General features: G+C 36.3%; 2 protein-coding genes across 5 annotated transcripts in view; both read right to left on the bottom strand.

The window, feature by feature from the left end:
• Nucleotides 1–506: 506 nt before the first annotated feature.
• On the bottom strand, nt 507–7,508 carry LOC108906701. 4 transcript variants are annotated; one of them, XM_018710039.1, is made up of 5 exons: nt 7,302–7,508; nt 6,820–6,940; nt 6,544–6,717; nt 838–888; nt 507–780 (listed from the first exon to the last, which is right to left on the bottom strand). In XM_018710039.1, exons 2-5 carry the CDS (start codon nt 6,893–6,895, stop codon nt 641–643), a joined length of 441 nt encoding a protein of 146 aa, XP_018565555.1. In that variant the 5' UTR covers nt 6,896–6,940; nt 7,302–7,508; the 3' UTR covers nt 507–640. The 4 variants fall into 4 exon arrangements, 2 of the variants coding, with proteins under 2 accessions (XP_018565555.1, XP_018565564.1); XM_018710048.1 differs by having other exon boundaries at nt 6,820–6,931; nt 7,302–7,322; XR_001964301.1 differs by lacking the exons at nt 6,544–6,717; nt 6,820–6,940 and having other exon boundaries at nt 693–888.
• A 1,873-nt stretch (nt 7,509–9,381) lies between these two features.
• Nucleotides 9,382–21,912, bottom strand: part of LOC108906376 (transformation/transcription domain-associated protein) — a 46,194-nt gene continuing 33,663 nt past the window's right edge. Inside the window, 18 exon segments of the mRNA XM_023457230.1 lie at nt 9,382–9,619; nt 9,677–9,871; nt 9,922–10,061; nt 10,278–10,419; nt 10,482–10,814; nt 10,868–11,177; nt 11,238–11,638; nt 11,691–11,945; nt 12,004–12,093; nt 12,148–12,274; nt 18,863–19,109; nt 19,169–19,700; nt 19,757–20,347; nt 20,403–20,550; nt 20,614–20,744; nt 20,865–21,262; nt 21,320–21,558; nt 21,717–21,886. Coding sequence (XP_023312998.1) covers nt 9,542–9,619; nt 9,677–9,871; nt 9,922–10,061; nt 10,278–10,419; nt 10,482–10,814; nt 10,868–11,177; nt 11,238–11,638; nt 11,691–11,945; nt 12,004–12,093; nt 12,148–12,274; nt 18,863–19,109; nt 19,169–19,700; nt 19,757–20,347; nt 20,403–20,550; nt 20,614–20,744; nt 20,865–21,262; nt 21,320–21,558; nt 21,717–21,886 — 4,527 coding nt within the window. The 3' untranslated portion in view covers nt 9,382–9,541.

Here is a 21,912-nt window from a genome sequence, read left to right on the forward strand (position 1 = left end):
TACATTGATAATTTTAAATCTTAAAAAGTAGGTTAAGTGTTCCTTTCACCAAGTTTACTGTTAAATCTCGACCTGAGCTTGCAACAATTTATGTCTATTTGGTATTGAATATAAAAGGTTTATTTGGTGGAACAAATGTCCAAGATGTAGTTTTGTTAGTGGCAGTACCTTGTAAAGTTGCCCTGGCTAATTAACAGGAGAGTCGACGTTCGCTCACATCCATTGATAACTCCGCCAATTCTTAAGGTGTGTAATTCAGTAGGAGATTATCTCAGGAAGTGTTGTACATCACAAAATGGTTTGAATACTTAATTCTCTTAAACTTTTTATCCCCATATATTCAAACGTGTTTGAGACTTTAAATTTTTTTTCTAGTGGTTGATTTAGTTAGGTCGGTGCCTCCAAGAAGTAATTATTTGTAATTGCTGATGACCTCTGGCATTATACAATAAGCCTTAATCTAAATAAATAAATCAAACAGAACAAAATGATAAAAATTTCATGTATATGCTTTAAATAGTTAAATAATAATTACAGTTTTTAGATGTTAAAGATGAGCTAGTACAACAACAGAATATTATGTTTCAAGACCCTGTAGATTGTGTAAAGTGTACAGAATTAATTTTAATTAGTAGTAGTATTAATAGTAAATTTTTATATCAAACACTTCGTTGAGACAGGTCCGTACATTTTGAACAAAATGTGGTGGTGCCCCGTCTTGTTGAGACCATATCCGTTGGTTAAATAAATCGGGATCCAAATTATGGGGGTATAGAACCGCTAAAGCAGAACCAATTCATGTTGAAGCATAGTCAGTCCGGTTACATTTTCACTTACCTACTATGCGAGCGATCACCAATAATTCCAACCCAGACTTTTTCTCAGCTTCTACAACAGAGAAATAGATGATTTTTTGTTAATCGGTAGAGGAAAGCAACATCTATTCGAATTTTACAATGTCCATTCAAAAAAATCTTTCAATTTAAATTTATATGCAAAATAAAGAATGATAAAGTAGATATATAACGTAATGTATAGAAAATCCAGGTACGAAAACTTTTATTAATATTTCGTAAAAATGGAAATAGACTTGTTAAAATAATAGGAAATTTACTACTTAAGGAAAGTAGAAAAATATAATAGCATTTTCTTGCATTATAAAGTCATATTTACTTTTATATCACGAATATGCTCCTGCAGCAATTGAAATCTCAAGAAATAACAAACACAAACTACTGTCAAGGTCGTTTTACAGCAAAATAATATGTTATTAAATTCGTTATCTGTTGTAGAAGCTGACAAAAAATTGATTGTAATTGCGTGAGTGAATTGTGTAGCTCCGCTCACATAGTCCCCCCACTCCTCGCAAATTTTCATAGTTATAAAGTCTTTGAGTCAAACAATCAAAATCACTTTTGATTGTTATTGTACAGGACGTTGTTTTGCCGTAAACTCACTTCAACTTTGAGCTTACATATCTCGATGACGATTCATCATATCCACAAAATCAAAAGTGGATTTTGATCGTCAATCCTTCCTCCATTTGATCCTATATTTGCATTTGAAGAATATACAAACAAGGTAGCTCTAGCTCTAAATGTTTAAAAGTATTTTTTCGAAGAAATTTTGAGAAAATTCTAATTGTTGCTAAAATGGATAAAATTAAAAATTTTTACTTGGGGATTGATAGTTGAGACTCCAAAGGATATTACGTATAAAAATTGGGAGCTCAAAATAATCATTGGCTTTACCGTGAGAGAGAATTGAAAAACAAGTATAATTCTGTATTTTCTTATAATTAACAATTGAATTGTACGAAATCTACCGGTCCGACTTCGATGAAAAAAATTTCTGCAGTAATACCATATCATGAAGTACTCAGAACCATACTTTTTATATGGCTGCTCTAAAGTCAAGGTCCGAAATAAATTAATGAAAAAAACATATTTGTTCACGAATTTTTCGGTCTATACTGTATTGCAGCAACAATAATGCACATAAAAATTTCGGACCACTGAAGAGAATCTCAAAACGAAACTTTTTTACCTGTGACTATTTTCTCTAACGTCAATATTCTCCGAGTTATACATGAAAGAAGGGAGAAAAGTGCGCCTTTTTAATTTTTTTTTACATTTTCTTGCGTTAACAATTATGCACAACTTTTTCAGCGGGCGCATATCGCAATTATCATTTTACATAATATTTAGAACTGTTTCCAACAAAAATTAGAGTTACTGTATAATACATCCATCCCGAAACAGCTACCAACTNTTGGCGAAATCAGAGGTATAAAAGCAGTCAGGTAAGGATCAACATATTTAACGAATGATTTTATTGTGTTTATTTACATAAAATACCTATTTATTTATGGAAATTTATAGTGCAGTTCGGGAGTCTTATGGAGATAATGCAATTGGCTATGTGGAATGTGGAACAAAACCACTTAAATTTTGTTGAATCCATTACAATCAGGAAATTAATAATAACAATCACAAATACCCTTAATTGATAGACTGCTGTCACTAGTGACACTTTTGTTTAAAAAACAGGAAACAGGGCAGCAGGGTTTGATGGACAATTTTGACATATTTTCTTCTTCTTCAAAATTATGCAATAGGATCGCTACTAGCTTCTTGTTCAATTGCCCCTTATGACGTCAGATTAGTTTTTAAGTAACGCAAAAATTAATAAATGATTTCTAACGTTAATTTGTCATATATTTAAAATTTGACTATACAGGCAGGTTCTTTGATATAAAATCTTTAACTCGACAACAATTTGTATATGATTTGCTTTTATAGTGGACAACCCTAATAGGGTGTAGCTCCGCTCACATAGTCCCCCCACTCCTCGCAAATTTTCATAATTATAAAGTCTTTGAGTCAAACAATCAAAATCACTTTTGATTGTCATTGTACAGGACATTGTTTTGCCGTAAACTCACTTCAACTTTGAGCTTACATATCTCGATGACGATTCATCATATCCACTAAATCAAAAGTGGATTTTGATCGTCAATCCTTCCTCCATTTGATCCTATAATTACATTTGAAGAATATATAAACACGGTAGCTCCAGCTCTAAATGTTTATAAGTATTTTTTCGAAGAAATTTTGAAAAGATTCTAATTGTCGCTAAAATGGATAAAATTGAAAATTTTTACTTGGGGATTGATAGTTGAGACTCCAAAGGATATTACGTATAAAAATTGGGAGCTCAAAATAATCATTGGCTTCACCGTGAGAGAGATTTGAAAAATAAGTATAATTCTGTATTTTCTTATAATTAACAATTGAATTGTACGAAATCTACCGGTCCGACTACGATGAAATAATTTCTGCAATACTACTATATCATGAAGTATTCAGAACCATACTTTTTATATGGCTGTTCTAAAATCAAGGTCCGAAATAAATTCATGAAAAAAACATCTTTTTTCACGAATTTTTTTTCGGTCTACACTGTATTGCAGCACAATAATGCACATACAAATTTGAAACCACTTTTATTTTGAAGAGAATCTCAAAACGAAACTTTTTTTCCTTTGACTATTATCTCTAATGTCAGTATTCTCCGAGTTATACATGAAAGAAGGGAGAAAGGTGCGCCTTTTTAATTTTTTTTTACATTTTGCGTTAACAATTATGCACAACTTTTTCAGCGGGCGCATATCGCAATTATCATTTTACATAATATTTAGAACTGTTTCCAACAAAAATTAGAGTTACTGTATAATACATCCATCCCGAAACAGCTACCAACTGGACTACAAGTACTAACAAATCAATTACATTCAGTTCAAATTGGCCACAGCGCTATCGAGCAGGTGATAAGTTATGGAATTGTTATTGTGGCTTATCAAGCAGGAAAAAATGTATACTCGTACAGTAGTTTCAGTAAACATTTCCATATGCAATTGAAAAAGTTTTAAAATAAAAAATTAATCAACCTACCTCTTCCATTTAAAAAAAGTTGGGGGGTTGTTGGACACTCCACATAATTAAAAAAATGAACAAACCTCTTTGTAATATGCCCCATTGAAAATAAAAATTGACGTGTTTCAAGAATTTTGCTACAAGCTTTTATTTATTAAGTTACAGAATTTGTTCCAGTAAAACTTGCAACTCTGTATAGTGTTGTATTTTAAGAATTTGAGGAAATAATGACACCCATTCAATGTTAAATGAATTCAATACAACTAGAGATGTTTAAAATGTGAGTTTTCAATCAACAAGTGGAGGACGACTAATAGTTTTACTTTTTTTCAACGAATAAAAAACAATATAGTCAATAAAGATTCCTTTGCATTCTATTTCTTATATATTTAGTCTGTTATAACTCGTTTCAACATTTGTACAAGGTAATATACGGCGTTACTTTTCCCAAACAATACCGATTTGCTCCAAAATTTGGATTTAGATTCTACTTACCCTCTATTTCAAAGTTGACCATGTGCCGGGGGTTGCTTTTTATTTTTTAAAGGTGAAAACTACCCCTATTCGAAAATAATTGTAGAATTGTAGATTCGAGCGTGTAATAGGTTGAAATCATGTGTAATTATGATGAATTGAAAATTGTCAATACCTGAAAACCAACCCCTATGACATTAATCATTAAAAAATAATGTTGAAAAACATTATTCAGCAAATTCGATTAATTTAATCATATAGTACCACTAAATTAAGATTTCTTTACTGTTTTAATTTTTAATTATTTATTTATAAGTTTCAACCCTTATAGAAACCACCCCTTGCAAAAAAATATCGAACAATTATAGTTAAAAAAAATTTTTTAGTTCAAAATATAATACAATCTTTTTTTATTTAAAATGTAATGTATTTATTTTATCAAACCTTAAAAAAAACAATACGAATGCGTTACTGATTAAAATTTGTAATCAAAAATAGGGAAAATAAGAATTTAATTTTTTTATGTAAATACGTTTGTGCCTAAAATATAGCCATAATGTGTATTCAGCAGTGCTTCAATATACGTGTTCTGATATTTGCAAAAATATGTTATTGGTTTTTTACCCATAACTCGCTTAGTTTTTATGCTTTCAAGCCCTTCAAAAAAACATTTTATAGGTTATTTCAAGGGCTATAAGACCAAATAAGTTAAATTTTCTTTAAGCCCTTATTTTTGTAAGCGTTTGAGCTGAAAGGGCTAGAACAAGTTGCTATTTACGAACATATGCAAACTTTAAATGGCTATATCTTACTTAATTTTTATCCTACAGAAAAAAACAAAATTTTCAAACGAGCAAAACCTACAATTTTGTACTCTACAAAATTTTGCGTACTTACCATTAATAGTTTCTGAGTTATTTTGAAGAAAAGACAATTTTTTCCAAAAATACAAAAATTCTCTTTTCACTTCAAGCTCAACCTTTTTCAAAACTAAGCACTTTAAACCGGTCAAACTTCTAGAGCATATTACAAGTATATAAATAAAGTAAACTGTAAAGTGGTAACGATTATTTTCAATTGGGGTGGTAATTAGGGGGTGATTTTCAGGTTTTTTATTGCCGAAATAAATACGGACCAACTTTATTTTCGTCATAACTCGCTTAGGTTTGATGGTAGGTACTTTTATAAATAATAAAAATAAAGGTTTTTTCACGCACTTTGAAAAAGGTTCTATGAGTATTCCCTGAAAAATGCATTGGTTTTTGGTTATTTCATGTTCAATCTTTCAATTTTGGCGTTTGACGAATAAGAACCAACCTTCAACAAGCTATTACTCCGCTTATATTGGGTCTACAGGCACCATAAACACACCATTCTTTTTGTTTTTTTATAAGCTACATTTTTATACGAATGATTTTTTTTGATAAAATACTTACTTTTTGAGTTATTCGCGAAAAACCGTCTAAAAAAGTGGTTTTTTTTTTGGTTACAAACTTTACACTTTCACTCGCGAATAAGTCGAAAAGTATCGAACTTAAAAAAAAACTTTATAGAACAAAAGTTGCTTAGAATTAGTCAATATATCCATTTTTCACCCCAGAGAAGGGATGGCATCCACCGCCAGGGTAAAACAGCCCCGGTACAAGATGAACTTTGAAGTAAAGGGTAAGAAGAACTTAAATAAAAATTTTTATGAAAATCGGTGCTGTTTGGCAAAATTATACGGGAAAATGGTAATTGTCTGGATTACCAAGTGAAAAATGCTGCTTTTCTAATATATCGTAATGTATCTTTCATCTAATATATTGTAACATTTTCTTTTAAACATGTTTCCCGTTCTTCCACGTCAGTTTCCTTCTTTTTATCAACAAAGTATTCCAAGATCTCTTCCTGGGTCTTCCCTTTGGTCTCGGACAGTAAACAAATCAAAAAGACGGTACCGATCAAGGCGATGCAACCGTAGAAAAAGAACACACCCGTACTGCGCATACTATCAACCATACTGGGGTAAATCTTAACAGCCAGAAAGTTAAAGATGAACCCACAACCCATAAGCAACCCGGAAGCTGTTCCTCGTATTTTCGTGGGAAAAAAATAGGGAAAAAACCTATGGAGAGACCCATGAGGAACCTACCGAGCAGGAGAAGCAAGTACTGGCTACTTCCAGCTGCGTAGGCGCTGTATATGGCTAACCAACCGATGAAGCAGGTTACGTTGATGCAGAAAATGGAGATTTTTCTTCCGAATTTGTCCGCTATAGGTCCAGAGAGGAAGCAGACGATTGGTGCGGCCAAAGACGCCATGCTAGCTGAGGATGTGTTAATAGTTTATTGGCTGTGAGGTACAGGGGCCCTGGAATACTACCCTGTGGTAGCACCGAAGTGTTTGCTCTTGTTTTCTTTCTACTTACCAAGCCATGTCACTTGGTTTTGACTTAGAGTAGTGTTTAGCGTTGGTATGGCCACAGCGGAGAGTCCTAAGGTCATGCTGGGGCCAATGCTGGAGAAGTTTGTGAGAAGGGCCTGGATTATCTGAAATGTGTGAGGTGGAAATGCAACCTAGTAGAAAATTGTTGACAAGGTGATTCAAGAGTAAGTATTATAAAGACAATTAGATAAGAAAGATGGAAAAGATTACATTACAATTATTCAAGGCCTAATCAGTTACTTAATAATGTTTATATCAGATTTTTTTAATAGTACGTGCGTGACAAACAAATAGACAGCAACAGAATGACATGAAAGAATTTCCGTATAAAAGAATATCTGCGTTTCAATTTTATAGATTAAATGTTTTGATAGAAAGTAGCAAATGACTCTGATAAGAACTTTTACGTCTATTTTCAACAAATATACGCTCATGTACAGAAATTAAGTTGAAAAAAATGCTTACCTACTTACTAGTTGATCTTTTGAATGTCTTTTCCATGATTATTTCTTTTTTAATCTGGAAGTCACTTTACTGTCCAGATTGCAGGTTACCAAAACTCACTTTTTTTCCGAATACAAGTGATGTACTATTACCTAATTTAATAGAAAAAAACAACAATCTTGGAGAAAATGTCGAGCAGTTTGTGGAAATAGTGGCCGATCGTCAGAATCAAAGACTTACATTGGAACTAAGGGTCATTGTGGTTTTATTACGCGAAATCATCGGTTTTAGCATAATCATCAGTTACACTTGTGGAAAAGATAAGGTAGTTTACCACTTCGAAGATAATGAAGATCTGTCAATGATTTAATCCGCGTAATAGATAAAAAAATCGATGAAATGCAAAAATGAGACAATTGGAGAACAATCTGAGACTAATCAAACTTTTTTAAGTGGATTTGTTGTGTAATAATGAAAGGTTTAATATAAATTCTTTCCCGTTGTATGTGAGGCAGCAAAGTAATTTTTATAAAATACATTTTCACTTCGAAACAAATTTTTTTATCAAAAACCAGTAATTACGGCTTGTAGAGAATACTTTGCAGTTTTCAAAACCCTGCTTGGATTTTCTGTAGGACCATTATTTCCCAAGTAATTGATTGCTAGTCAAAAAATTTTTTTGCTTTGATTGACGATAACTCAGCCACAAATCATCGTTTAGGGCTCTGGAACCGCTCAAATTGAAGATAATTCAATTATCTAAAAGAGCCTTATGGTAAAATTACCAGTAATTAGTAGAAAGTACCAGACACATTTTTAAAGTCCATAGGCCTTTTTAAAGAAAAGAAAAAATTTGCAATTCTTTTTTCGTACATTTTTTTATGATTACTCAAAAACTTCTGATGCTTAAACTCCAGATCCGAAAAGTAGAAACTTGAAGTTTCAATTTCTTTTTTTTTACTCCCTCTACGACCATTTTCCTCCAAGTTACAACTCTTTGAAAATCATTCAAAAATTTGTTTTTTTTAATATCCCTTAATTTCTGTGCCTAGTGTAATAATACATGGTTTAAACCATATCAAAGTGAGTTAAACGTTTAAAAATGCATTTTTTATTATTAAAGTACCTTTGCAGCCGTTTTCAGAATATCTTTTTAGTTAAAACTAGGAAGGATAGATACGATTAATACAGCTGTGATATAATCCAAGTTCTTTTTAATTTTTCACGATTTCTTTAACTTTAAGCCATTCCTAATGTTTCAAAATATTTTTTATATCACTCACGGTGTAAATAGGCGCCTTTTTAATTGTTAAATTCAAATTTTAAACATGTTTTTTGGGGAAGAACTACTGGCGCCATCTTGCGGTAGATTATTAAACTTCCATTTTGCGAAGTTGTTAGCAGATGGCGCCACTGATCTAATTTTGATAAAATTTCTAGATGGCTCAAATCAAATCTAGGGACTTTAGGAATTTGAATTTAAAGGTTGTCTAATCTGAAATCACCATAAATTTTATATTTCTCAAATTTCGTTTTTCCGCGCTGATGTATTCTATTTAAACTATTAGTTAATGCGAGTGTTAAAAACGTTAATCTGTATTTCCAGTGATTGTGAATTCGTTTCTTTCAAGTTACCGGACAATTCGTGGGTTCATCGCGTGTTATAACTTACCATCAAACTGGAACCACAAGAAAAGAGAAGAAAGCTTTCACTGCAAGGTATTTAGTTTTTATATATTTTTACACTATTTACAAGACTTTTGAGAAAATTACCTGTTGTACCTCATTCACAGATACAAACTGGCTCTGTTTTTTTTATTTTTTCACAAAATTTATTGTTTCTTGTAGTTATAACGATTTAAATTTTTAAGATATTAAAATTTTATTTTTCAAACTTCATAATGCTGAAACTTTATTTCACAAACTTCTTGCATTATTTTTTTGTCACGAAACTTCTCGGTGTGGGTCTAGAAACCATCCCGCAAAAAGGTGTGGGTCTGAAACTTTGTTATCAAGATACGACCAGTTTAGTTTTCACCAGCCACCACCATTCTTTCTCCTCTTTATATACGCTCATAAAAAAGACAACGTTATAGGAAACTAATTTATTTCTCACTTTAAAAAACTATTATCACCAACTAATAATATCAATTTCAGTATATTTACAAAATAACCTCACTTTTACAAAACTACCGGATTGTCTCCAACCCAAAACTTAAAAAATAAACACCTCACACAAAAAAAGAGTCCCAGGTCTTAACCTACAACCAAGGGTGCCAAGCGGGGTCCATACGACAGAGATTATCGTGGCTGTTCGCCGCTGCCACGAGCGTTGCCACCTGCAAGTGCAAAACAAGTGAAATAAGCTAAAAACACGAGAAATCCTCAGCAAATACCTTGCTATCGGTACCATCGAAATGCGCCAGACTGTTCAATCTGCTCGAAACCGAGGACACCGCCTTGTTAACCATATTTATGATCTGCTCGGCGTCCGTCATATTCTCCTGATTCGTGCCTAGTATATCCTCGGGTTTCTTCGCCCTGGACAGCATCATTTCGTCGCGCAGGATCGGTTTCAGTATAGAAAGGATCTAGAAGCATATTCTAGCAAGGAAACTTCCCGAAAATTGTCACGACTTACCTTGAAGTTGGGGTAGACGAAACACCTAGCGGTTGCGATCATGGAAGCGGTGAGCGGCCCGCTTACCCCTATGGTCGACAGGTATTCTATAATGTTGGGGGTCAGCCGGAAGGGGACGGGCCTCGCGGTGTCTAGTTCGCCTGAAAAGTAGTACATGTTCAAAAAAATTAAATATTATTAAAACGATAAGATCAAGGTTACACTCAAATGCAACATTCTGTTTTACCGGCTGTGATTTTTCAACTGGAATAACAAAAAATAATACGCTTTTCCCACGTGCACGCATATGACATGAAAGAAAACGCCTAAGCTGGAAACTGACAAATCGAGAAATGAATTATGTGGCGTGCTTGTACCTGTGCCGTCGTCCACGTCGAACTTGAAGTAAGCGATATTCATCAGCCCCGAGTCCTGGTGCAGGTACATCATGTCCGGATTGAGCCTCGTCAAGTGGAAGACGTACTCGGCGAAACAGGCCAACGCCAGTTGCAACGTGAACTGTAACAAGGGGAAAAATTGCAGATACCGGCATTTTTAAACGCCGACCCGCCCGTCCTTACCATCTTCCTGAACTGCCAGTAATCCGTGGCGGTGGGGAAGGTCTGCAAAGCCCACTGCTTTATGACGGTCCTCGGCACCATGTTCTGCTGCACGCCTTTGAGGATGTCCCTGTAGACCTGGTGGCTGGCCTTGATGCCTCTGCTCTGCACCGTGGCCAGCCTCTCGTAATAATACTGGATGGGGTCGTCGTGTTCGATGCCCAACTTCGAGCAGCCCTTCTTGAAGATATCGAGCAGCGAAATCGACGCGGGATTGTCCTCGACCAGCCTGATTTGCTGGGAGATCGCCACGACCCGGGGGACGGTGTAGTGCAGGAATTTCCTGGCAGTTTCCTACGGCAATGATTTATTTAAGTAACGTGTGATTTCAGCGTCACGTCTCTTACTTTCTGCTTTCCCAGGTAAAGGTTCAGCATCCGCATGAGTTGCAGCACCCGTTCCTCCCTCCTCGCGTCAGCTAGACCCGAATCGTTTATCACCAGGTAAGGGTAAATTTTGCCGTTGTGGCCCCTGATGTACAGCCTCCTCGCCGCCGCGTTGTGCTTCTGCACCACGTCGACCCGCGGCATGAACCGCGCTATCTTCACGAAGTAGTGGTTGTGCTTGGGCAGGAGAAACTCCCCCGGTAGCTCTACCTCCGCGGTTTTCAGTGTGAAGTTCGACAGGAACCGGCACTTTTCCTCTATCAAAAACGACCTAGAACAACGGTAAACCATCGTCACTCGACGCTTTCACATCGGACGTCGACGAACTTACTGCAAAAGCATCTTGGAGCGATTATCCAGGATCTTGATCCACTTCTTCAGCTTGAAGATGAGAGTGTGGAGCCTCATGGAGTTTGACTGGGAAAAGTCAAAGTCCTTCGTAAACTCCTTCTTCATTTCCTTGAACACGGGGTCCTGATAAGTCGCTTCCGCTCTCCTCGCTAGACTCTCCGAGGCGGCGGAGTTAAACGTGGCGTTCGTCAGACTGGAAATATTCTCTACGCCGATGCCGAAAGTAGACATCAGTTTCTTAACGAAATTAAGTATGTGAGGGGTGATTTTCGCCTCGTTCACGGCCTCCCGGTTCTCGAAAGCTATGGCGTAGCACTTGGCGAGGCCCTGCCGCAGCTGCCTGAGAACCTCCTCGTACCAATTCTCCCTGAACCACTCGATCTGAAACAAAACGTAACGTTAAAAGAAATAACGATACACGTTTCGAGATTACCTGATCCGCTATACCCTCGAGACTGGACAGCACGGTGGGGTGGATATCCCGCTGCATCTTCATGATCTTGGAGCACCGGGTCATGGAGGAGGTCGCCTTGATCCAGGACGCCTTCACGGTGGGTTGGGTGGCGGACGTCGACGTGCCGGTGCTGCTCTCCGATGACGACGACTGGGTGCTGCTCTGCGTCTCCTCGCTCTTCTGCGTCTCCTGCGCCTGCTGTTGCTGCTGCTGCTGCTGTTGCTGCAACAGAATCTTAAATAAATTTTCATTAGAACGGACTTGCTACGAGTGCTCCAGCAGTCGTATATACCGAATTCGTTTTCCTGGCCGTGACGGTCCTCAGGGTCAGGTACAGGATCCTTATGGGGAAGTAGACGGCCTGGGGGAATAGTCTGCCGACCTAAAAGTGAACCGAGTTAGAATTCTATCGTACGGGATGTAAAACGTGACGTACCTGACAAAGCAGGTTCAGTATCACGTTGTCTTCGTACTGCACGAGACAGTTGAGGAGCTGCGGCGTCCACGGCAGCCACAGTATTGGGGGTACCCCCACGTAGTACTTATCCAAAGCCCCCATTATACTGAAAAAAAATAATACAAGTAGTCCAGGCGGTATCTGTTTCAGGTTGGGTAAAACGCATGTGATCGGAGATTTTTGCCTTAGCGGCTTCTAAATAACATCAGAAATGATAATTTTTCTATGCAAATGAAAAAGACGTGGGGTTAATTGTTATTGCAAAAAAATATAAAAATATAGCAAAAAAAATTCATTTTTTTCTTGGATTTCTCGTCGACAACTTAGCAACTATTCGTTTTAGACAAAAATGGAAGAGGAAAAAGTTTTGTAATTAAATTTTGAACAAGATAGAGTGAGTTGCAATTCGAAAAAATAATTATTGTTGTTGCAAAAATCGGAAAAATGATTTTAAAAAATTGCAAAAAAAAGCTAGTTTATTTGCCAATTTTTTTCAGACACTTGAATAATACCTAGGATCTTCATACTTTTCCCAATTAGACCTCTTAGTGTATAAAATCATCACACCAAATTTCATCCAATTCGGTTCGATAGTTTTTACATAATTGTTTAAATTTTATTTTTTTTTAATTAAAAAATTTTCAAAATCAAATTTCTGAAAATATAAAGCCTTTGAATACTTGAAAATTTCACCACAGAAAGAAGAGCTTTCAAGCTTTAAAATGCTTTTTGAAAAATTTAAATCGGATGATAAGGTGAGCTGTGGTGATTGCTTAAATATTCTCGCAATTTTCACACTTATAAACAATTGCAATAATTTAATGTTTTTTTCAAATTTTTGTTTATTTTAAAATATGGTTTGAAAGTACTCGGAAAGACGAGTATTTTAAAAAATAAACCGGATGATCCGCCCATTATTTTCGGAGATATAGCCCGTTAAAGTTAACCTTATTTACAGCAAAACTATAAGGGTATAAGGGCTGTTTTTTGAACTAATAGGTTTGTCATTCCGAATACTTTCCAGATATAAATTTTCAAAATTTGCAATCAAGGACGCCCCATTTAAAATGTCACTGAAAGATATTCAAGACTGTGTGAAATCAATGAGGTATCAGTGATGGGGGGAGCAAACACACAGCTACTCCGATCCAAATTCTCGAGATCAAAACTGCAACGCTCGGAAAAATTTCAGTTATCTCAGCTTCTAATGAACCAATTTCGATCATTTTTTTTTTAAATCAGTCTCGCAACTTAAAAATTCAATTATCATATTTTCAACTACCTTTTATTATTAATTATTGAACTTTTGACATGCCGATAAACAGTTACTTTAAAAAATGATCAACTTATTATGTTTATTTATTTACTATGTTCATATTCACGACCAAAATTTTTGCATATTGGGTAATACTTGTAAGTTTGTTTAAATATTATAAAATTGTTTAAACAATAATTATTTAAATAAACAACTGAAAATTGACATTTTAATTATTGTATATTTTAATTAATTTTTTCGTTTATTGAAACTTTTTAAAATATAAATTGTATTCATGGTTATAAAAAATTGAAAACAAGATAGGTCCATTAANTTATCCAAAGCCCCCATTATACTGAAAAAAAATAATACAAATAGTCCAGGCGGTATCTGTTTCGGGTTGGGTAAAACGCATGTGATCCGAGATTTTTGCTTTAACGGCTTCTAAATAACATCAGAAATGATAATTTTTCTATGCGAATAAAAAAAAAACGTGGGCTTAATTGTTATTGCAAAAAAGTATGAAAAAATAGCAAAAAAATTTATTTTTTCTTGGATTTCTCATCGACAACTTAGCAACTATTCGTTTTAGACAAAAATGGAAGAGGAAATACTTTTGTAATTAAATTTTGAACAAGATATAGTTAATTGCAATTCGAAAAAATAATTATTGTTGTTGCAAAAATCGGAAAAATCATTTAAAAAATTGCAAAAAATGCTAGTTTATTTGTCAACTTCATTCAGACACTTGAATAATATCTAGGATCTTCATACTTTTCCCAATTAAACTTCTTAGTGTACAAAATCATCACACCAAATTTCATCCAATTCGGTTCGATAGTTTTTATACAGGGTGGTCCGAATTTTATGCAGGAAACTTTGAAGGCAGATAGATCTCTTTAAAACAATATGTGTTTGCCTTATAAACATTGGTCTGGAACAGCCCCGTTTTAGAGATACAGGGTGTTGAAGTTGTTAAAAAAAATTGATTTTTTGTTTATATCTCAGGAATCTATAAACCGATCTCAATAAAATTTGGTATAGATAATGTATGATAGTAGACCTTACATTCCCTAAAATATGAGCTTTAAAGGTTCAACCAGTGGTGTACAACTGGACAGGGGTCGCCCCTTTTTTTACAAAAAAAAACCTAGACCACTGCATTTTTTACAAGTCATTGTAACAGATTTATATTCTAATGCACAAAATACGTAAAAAAGGTGACTTTAATTTTTTCCCTAAGATTCGCCGTTTTCACGTTATTCATACCAATACAATCCCTTTGTGGCAGACACTTCTAACGGTAATATTACAAGAATATTTATGTTTATGCTTAAAAGTATGTGCAATTTGTAAGCACATCAACAAAATTATTTACACTTCTTATTACACCACCTGTGAGTGTTCCTGGCGTGTTTTAGTTTTCCCTGAAGGCCTAATACTCTTTACAAATAAGAACAATTTAAATCAAAATAATAATAAAAATATATTTACCAAGCAACAGCAACTAAACAAGAAACAAAATTAACGTTACGTATTTACAACAATTGTTCAAAATGCGAACCACCCACATCGATACATTTCTGACATCTTCTATTAATGGAATTAATTGGAGCTAATATCATGTCGTGGTTTTCTTTTAATTCATTACACCCGTCTTCTATTCGTTGCAGTAGTTGTAGTCTTGTATCTGTTGGAATAGAATAAACTTTTCAGATAACCTCAAACATAGAAGTCCAGGTGGTTTAGATATGGCAGTCTAGCTGGCCAAGACACTGGACCCTCTGCACCATTATGGTTGACATTGGCATTTGGTCTTTTATCTATCCATCGCCCCATATAATGTTCATTAAGTCATTCTTATATTATTCTCCCAGAATGCTCGGGAGCACCATCCATTGTATCCAGCTATTTTGTCATATATTTAATGGAACATCATCTAATAATTAAAATAGATGGTTCTCTAGAAAGTTTAGAAATGACTGGAAATTTAGACGAAGTGGGAAGAAGAAAGGTCCACAAACTTTATTGCGAATTATTCCGAGCCACACGTCCACAGAAAATTCGTGTTGAAAAGATCTTGTCCGAATTTCATGAGGATTTTCTTGTGACCAAATATGCAGATTGTGAAAATTCACTACCCCTCGCCTTTGGTAAATGTACATTTATTATTATTTTTATTTAAGTCGTCCTTATTTGTAAAGACAGTGGGTTAGGCTTCCAGGGGAAACTAAAACGCGTAAGGAACTCTACCTCACAGGTGGTGTGGAAACGAGTGTAAAGAATTTTGTTGATGTGCTTACAAATTCCACTTACTTTTAAGCATAAACATAAATATTCTTGTAATATTATGGTTAGAAATGTCCGCACAAGGGGATTGTATTGGTATGAATAACTTGAAAACGGCGAATCTTAGGGAAAAAATTCAAGTTACCTTTTTTACATATTTTCTGCATCATAATATGTCTGTTACAATAACTTGTAAAAAATGCAGTGGCGTAGGTTTTTTTATAAAAAAGGGGGGTGTCCCTGTCCAGTTGTACACCACTGGTTAAACCTTTAGAGTTCATATTTTAAGGAATACAAGTCCTACTATCATAGAATAACTGTACTAAATTTTATTGAAATCGATTGATAGATTCCTGACATATAAACAAAAAATCAATTTTTTTTAACAACTTTAACACATTATTTTAAAGAGGTCTATCTGCCTTCGAAGTTTCCTGCATAAAATTCGGACCACCCTGTACAATAATTGTTTAAATTTTGTTTTTAATTAAAAAAATTTCAAAATCAAATTTCTAAAAATCTAAAGCCTTTGGATACTTGAAAATTTCACCACAAAAAGAAGAGGTCTCAAGCTTTAAAATGCTTTTTGAAAAATTCAAATCGGACGATTAGTTGAGCCATGATGATTGTTTAAACATTTTCGCAATTTTCACTCTTATAAACAATTGCAATAATTTAATGTTTTTTTCAAATTTTTTTTTATTTTAAAATATGGTTTGAAAGTACTCGGAAAGATGAGTATTTAAAAAAATAAAAATGATGATCCGCCCATTATTTTCGGAGTTAAAGTTTCACTTATCTCAGCTTCTAATGGACCAATTTTGATGATTTTTTTTAAATCGATGTCTCACAACTTAAAAAATTCGATTTTCATGTTTTCAACTACCTTTTATTATTAATTATTGGACTTTTGACATGCCGATAAACAGTTACTTTAAAAAATGATTAATTTATTATGTTTATTTATTTACTATGTTAATATTCACGACCAAAATTTTTGCATGTTGCACCAGGTAATACTAGTAAATTTGTTTAAATATTATAAAATTGTTTAAACAATAATTATTTAAATAAACAACTGAAAATTGGTATTAATTTTTAGTTGTACGATAAATTTCTAAGTCTTTCAAAAATTATTACTCACATAAATTGTGAATAATTATAATTTTAATTTTTTCGTTTACTTTTAAAATATTTATCTAAAATTTATTTTTTATTTATAAAAAAAGTATAAGAATCTTTTGGATACTTAATTAATACCAACAACATGGTGCAACATGCAAAAATTTTGGTCGTGAAAATTAACATAGTAAATAAATAAACATAATAAATTAATCATTTTTTAAAGTAACTGTTTATCGGCATGTCAAAAGTCCAATAATTAATAATAAAATGTAGTTGAAAATATGATAATTGAATTTTTTAGTTGCGAGACATCGATTTAAAAAAAAATCATCGAAATTGGTCCATTAGACGCTGAGATAAGTGAAATTTTTCCGAGTGTCGCAATTTTGAACTCGAGAATTCAGATCGGAGTAGCTGTGTGTTTGCTCCCCCCACCACTGATACCTCATTGATTTCACGCGGTCTTGAATATCTTTGAGTGACATTTTAAATGGGACGCCCGTGATTGCAAATTTTGAAAATTTATATCTGGAAAGTACTCGGAATGACAAACCTATTAGTTCAAAAAACAGCCCTTATACCCTTATAGTTTTGCTGCAAATAAGGGTTAACTTTAACGGGCTATAACTTCGAAAATAATGGGCGGATCATCAGGTTTTTTTTTTAAATACTCGTCTTTCCGAGTACTTTCAAACCATATTTTAAAATTAAAAAAAATTGAAAAAACATTAAATTATTGCAATTGTTTATAAGTGTGAAAATTGCGAAAATATTTAAGCAATCACCACGGCTCACCTAATCGTCCGATTTGAATTTTTCAAAAAGCATTTTAAAGCTCGAGAGCTTTTTGTGGTGAAATTTTCAAGTATCCAAAGGCTTTAGATTTTTAGAAATTTGATTTTGAAAATTATTTAATTAAAAGAAAAATTTAAACAATTATTATGTAAAAACTATCGAACCGAATTGGATGAAATTTGGTGTGATGATTCTATGCACTAAGAAGTTTAATTGGCAAAAGTATGAAGATCCTAGGTATTATTGATTTTTCCGATTTTTGCAACAACAATTATTATTTTTTCGAATTGCAACTAACTGTCTTTTTCAAAATTTAAATACAAAAGTTTTTTTCCTCTTCCATTTTTGTCTAAAATGAATAATTGCTAAGTTGTCGACAAGAAATCCAAGAAAAAAAAAGGTTTATTTTTGCTATTTCTTTACTTTTTTTCAATAACAATTAAGCCCACGTTTTTTTTATTTGCATAGAAAAATTATCATTTCTGATGTTATTTATAGTAGGATCATATTTGATGCAAAGTAATAAATCATTGCCTGTCAAGAGATCCAGTGCCATACACTTTTAAGGGTTTTAGAAATTGAATAATTTCTTTAAACATTATAAAGGGACGAAGAGATCAGTTCACATCTGGCACCCTTGTTCCTACAAAAATTCCTTTACTCTCATAAACTATTTATTTTAAATGTGATTTATTATAAATCCAATTTGTTTTATAATTTCCACATATGTACTACATTTTACCTCTGTACGCGCCACTGTTGTTTGCTTGTTTTTTGGAGGCGATCTCTGTTTTACGATCAAGCTCGCCAGGTTAGTATTTGACGTATAACCGACCACTTCGTACACTCGATGCACCTGGGCGACTACAGCTACAATCAGAACACAGTGTGTATGCAGCAGTATTTCAGATTTAACATTCAATTTCATTTTAAATTTGAAATGGTTCATCTTACGCCTCCTAAAAATGATGACACGAATTTCTTTTGATAAAAGACCAACAACTTTTTGTTCTACTTTGCATCGAATACAATGCTACTATAGAAGCCATTAAAGCAAAAATCTACGAACATATGCTTTTACACAAGTATACCCTTTTTAAAACAGATACCGCCTGGACTAAAAATTGTACAGGCCAATAATTTTAGATCCCGAGAAGCAAGCGAATTCGGGAGTTCTCCAAAGTTCTCATTTGGGTCCTTTACTGTTTAATGTATTTATTAATGACTGACCTTGAATTCTCGTCGTCGTATATGAGGAGCCACAGCACCTTGGCCAAGTACTTCCTGGCCTTGGACTCGTTCTGGTGTCGGCACGCGTGCAGGAAACACGTCATCGCGTTCACCCCCAGGTTGATCTGTCTCGGATCTCTGGTGAAAACCTGCTCCAAGTAGTCTCCGTATAACGCCCAGGCTTTGATGGAGGTGTCGTGCATCTGCACCGCCGCGGAGAAAGCCTTGTTCGCCTCGTCGGACTTATCTAAGAGACAGAGTTAAAAAAAATTTGAATTTCGAATTTCCTCGGAACGGTACACTTACTGCTTAGGTGGTACATCATCCCCTTCAAAGCATAGAACTCCGCAGTCATCTCCTTGCTCAGGTACTGCATCTTCGTGTGGTTGATTACCTCCAAGCCCTCGGCCAGCTCGTTCTTGTTGTTCATGGAGGCGAGCTGCAGGTAGCACTTCACCTGCTGCCGCACCTTCTGGAAGTAGTCGATGATCGGCACGCTGGAAATGCTGCAGATCCTGTTCAGGGACTCGAGGCAGACGTTGATGAGCTTGTGTTTCCTCGCCACCTTCCCAAAGTGGATGATCGACTGTGCGGAAGCGTGGACCCCCAGCATGGAATTGGCGGTGGTGGTGTCCCTGTTGCTCTCGTAATGGTTGACGATGACCTGGTAGTGGTGCTGGCGCCACGTGAAAATGTCGTTCCAGTGCACCAGGTCGTCTGCTATAACCGGCAGCCTGTTCCGCCAGGTCTTAACTATGGCCTTCATGTCGTGCAGGGAGTTCTGGTGGCTCTGCATCAGGCCTTTGTGGATCTGGTATGCCTCTTGCAACTCCATGATCTGGAAGAAAAAAACGAGAAATAACACGACACGTCAGGAGTAACTTAAAAACGTACCTCTTGCGCCGCCTGGAGGTACTGCAGGTGTATGTGGCTGACGATGTGCGGCAGGCGCCTCCACTCGTTCAGACAGAGCGCGCTGGCGCTTTCCACGTACCGCTCGACGATTTTGAGCGGTTTCTTCTCGTCCGGCTGGCAGATCAGCAGGTAGCCGCCGTACATGGTGATCTTCCATCCCAGCTCCTTCGGGCAGTTGTATTCTACATTCGACAGGGCCTCCTTCATCACGTCCCACTTGGGGATCCTCCAGGCCGTCTCCAGCAGCAGGTACGGGTTGTAGACGAAGTTCTTGGCGTATTCCATGAGGACCTCCCACTGGTTTAACTCCTTGGCGCACCTGATCCAATGGTCGTGCCACAGCAGGATTTCCCTCTGGGTGTGCGTGGGGACGGGACCCATGCTGTTGTCCGTTTTGTGCTTCGCCATGGCCGCCTCGTAGGCGCCTTGGGCTTGCTCGAAGAACCCGTGCTGCTCGTAGGCGATGGCTATGCCGGTCTCCTTGTACTGGGAGTGTTTCTGCCACAGACCTGCCCATAGGTCCTCTTCGCACAGCAGGGAATACAGCTCGCCTAAAGAATCCAGCAGTTCCTGAAAACGTTCCGCCGTTTAACTCCGAACTGACTGTACCGTTTAATCGAATTACCGTTTTGGATAGTTCGCCTTCGAATTCGTAACAGCTCGCCGGATTGCTTGATTTGGAGACGGAGGTAGGATCGAAGGCCATCTGCTCCAAACCCAAGGCCATTCTGTGCCAGAGGTTGTGGGACTTCCCTATGTACTTCATCAGCGGTCTGAAAAAAAAATTAAGTAAGCGACGCTAGGCGTATTGTATCGCCCGATCAAGGGAAACTTACGGTGACATCTGTATGGGAGGGGTGCACCTGTACATGGCTTCCACGAAGGTGTTAATGGCGCTAGGGTGGCAATCTTTTTGTATGATGTGGGTGCCGGACGTAACGAACGGCAGCATTTCTTGCACCAACAGCTGGTTAAGGCAGAGAAATTTCAATTAACGCAAGTTTAAACACTAGGGTTAGTGCTAAAATACGAAAGTCGGGGTCGAACTGCCTATGACGACCCGAACGGAACGCTGTTAAACACTTACATTGCGTTGGTCGTCCTCTAATATAGACCAAAGTTTCGGGAACAACGACAGCCACACGTGTTCCGCCAGACCCGTATCCATGTGGCACAACTGCGCAGTGGCCACCAAAAACTGTTCCGTCGTCACGTTCCTCGACACCTGTATGAATTCGTAGTGCTTCTTTATCATCTTGATGGTCTCCTCCCGGATGATGGGCTTCTCCTCAACCGTCGGATTAGCCTCCACGTTCGACAAGTCCACGTCCAGCATTTCCTCTTTGTTCTCCACCGAGTCGCAGAACTCTGGTTTCTGGAACTGGTGACGGCTGAACTCCTCCTTCTTGTGTTTATCGGCGGAGCTTATAACGGAGGTAATACTCGGCAGGATGCTGCTCTCGTGGGCCATCTCTATACCTCCGTCTAAAAAAAAAAATGGTTTGTTGATAAAACGTTTTGATGTTCGTGAGATTTAGTGACCTGGGGCGGACGTTACGAGCAGCAGTTCGATGCACTGCTTGATCCAGTAGTGGGGCCCTATAGCGTCCCAGTTTTGGGAGCAGACTATGTAGAGCAGCCTGTCTTGTAACCGTCTTTGCATGGACTCGTCGAAAACCTTGAAAAATTTCGCCCTGATGTGGGGCTGGCCGCATCGCAGCCCCGCTAAGAAGGCGGGTTCCAGTTTCGAGGTTAGCTCGGTCGTCTTGAGGTGCTTGTCGCTGAAAACAACGATTTACAAAAAATCGGTTGCGGATGATGTAAATTACAATAAAACAACGAGAAATGCAAATCACATCCACGATATTCAAATTATGACCTGTCTTCGTTATAAATCGAACAAAAACAGCGCCATCCCTTGGTTATTTAGATTACTTACGTGTACACATAGTGAACCAGTTCCAAGAATTGAGCGTTCAACTCGTTATCGTCGGGGAACCTCTTCTCTACGTACTGCATCATCTTCCCTAGCAAAATAGACTTCTCCCTAAAGCTGGGCGCCTGGTTGAGCGTCACGACGTTCTTGCACTTCATCCACTCCTCCAACATCTGAAAGTAACGAGAAATCCGATCGG

Source organism: Anoplophora glabripennis, unplaced genomic scaffold, assembly GCF_000390285.2.
Source record: "Anoplophora glabripennis isolate ALB-LARVAE unplaced genomic scaffold, Agla_2.0 scaffold59, whole genome shotgun sequence".
In the NCBI taxonomy this organism is placed as follows: domain Eukaryota; kingdom Metazoa; phylum Arthropoda; class Insecta; order Coleoptera; family Cerambycidae; genus Anoplophora; species Anoplophora glabripennis.

Bases quoted from the DNA above. Each gene is read 5' to 3' on its own strand.
- LOC108906701 (XM_018710039.1), bottom strand. From the start codon at position 6,895: ATGACCTTAGGACTCTCCGCTGTGGCCATACCAACGCTAAACACTACT. The intron at 6,718-6,819 runs GTAAGTAGAAAG...ACACATCCTCAG, and splicing joins AAACCAAGTGACATGGCTTG to CTAGCATGGCGTCTTTGGCC. The intron at 889-6,543 runs GTAGGTTCCTCA...TCTCTGTTGTAG, and splicing joins GTACTTGCTTCTCCTGCTCG to AAGCTGAGAAAAAGTCTGGG.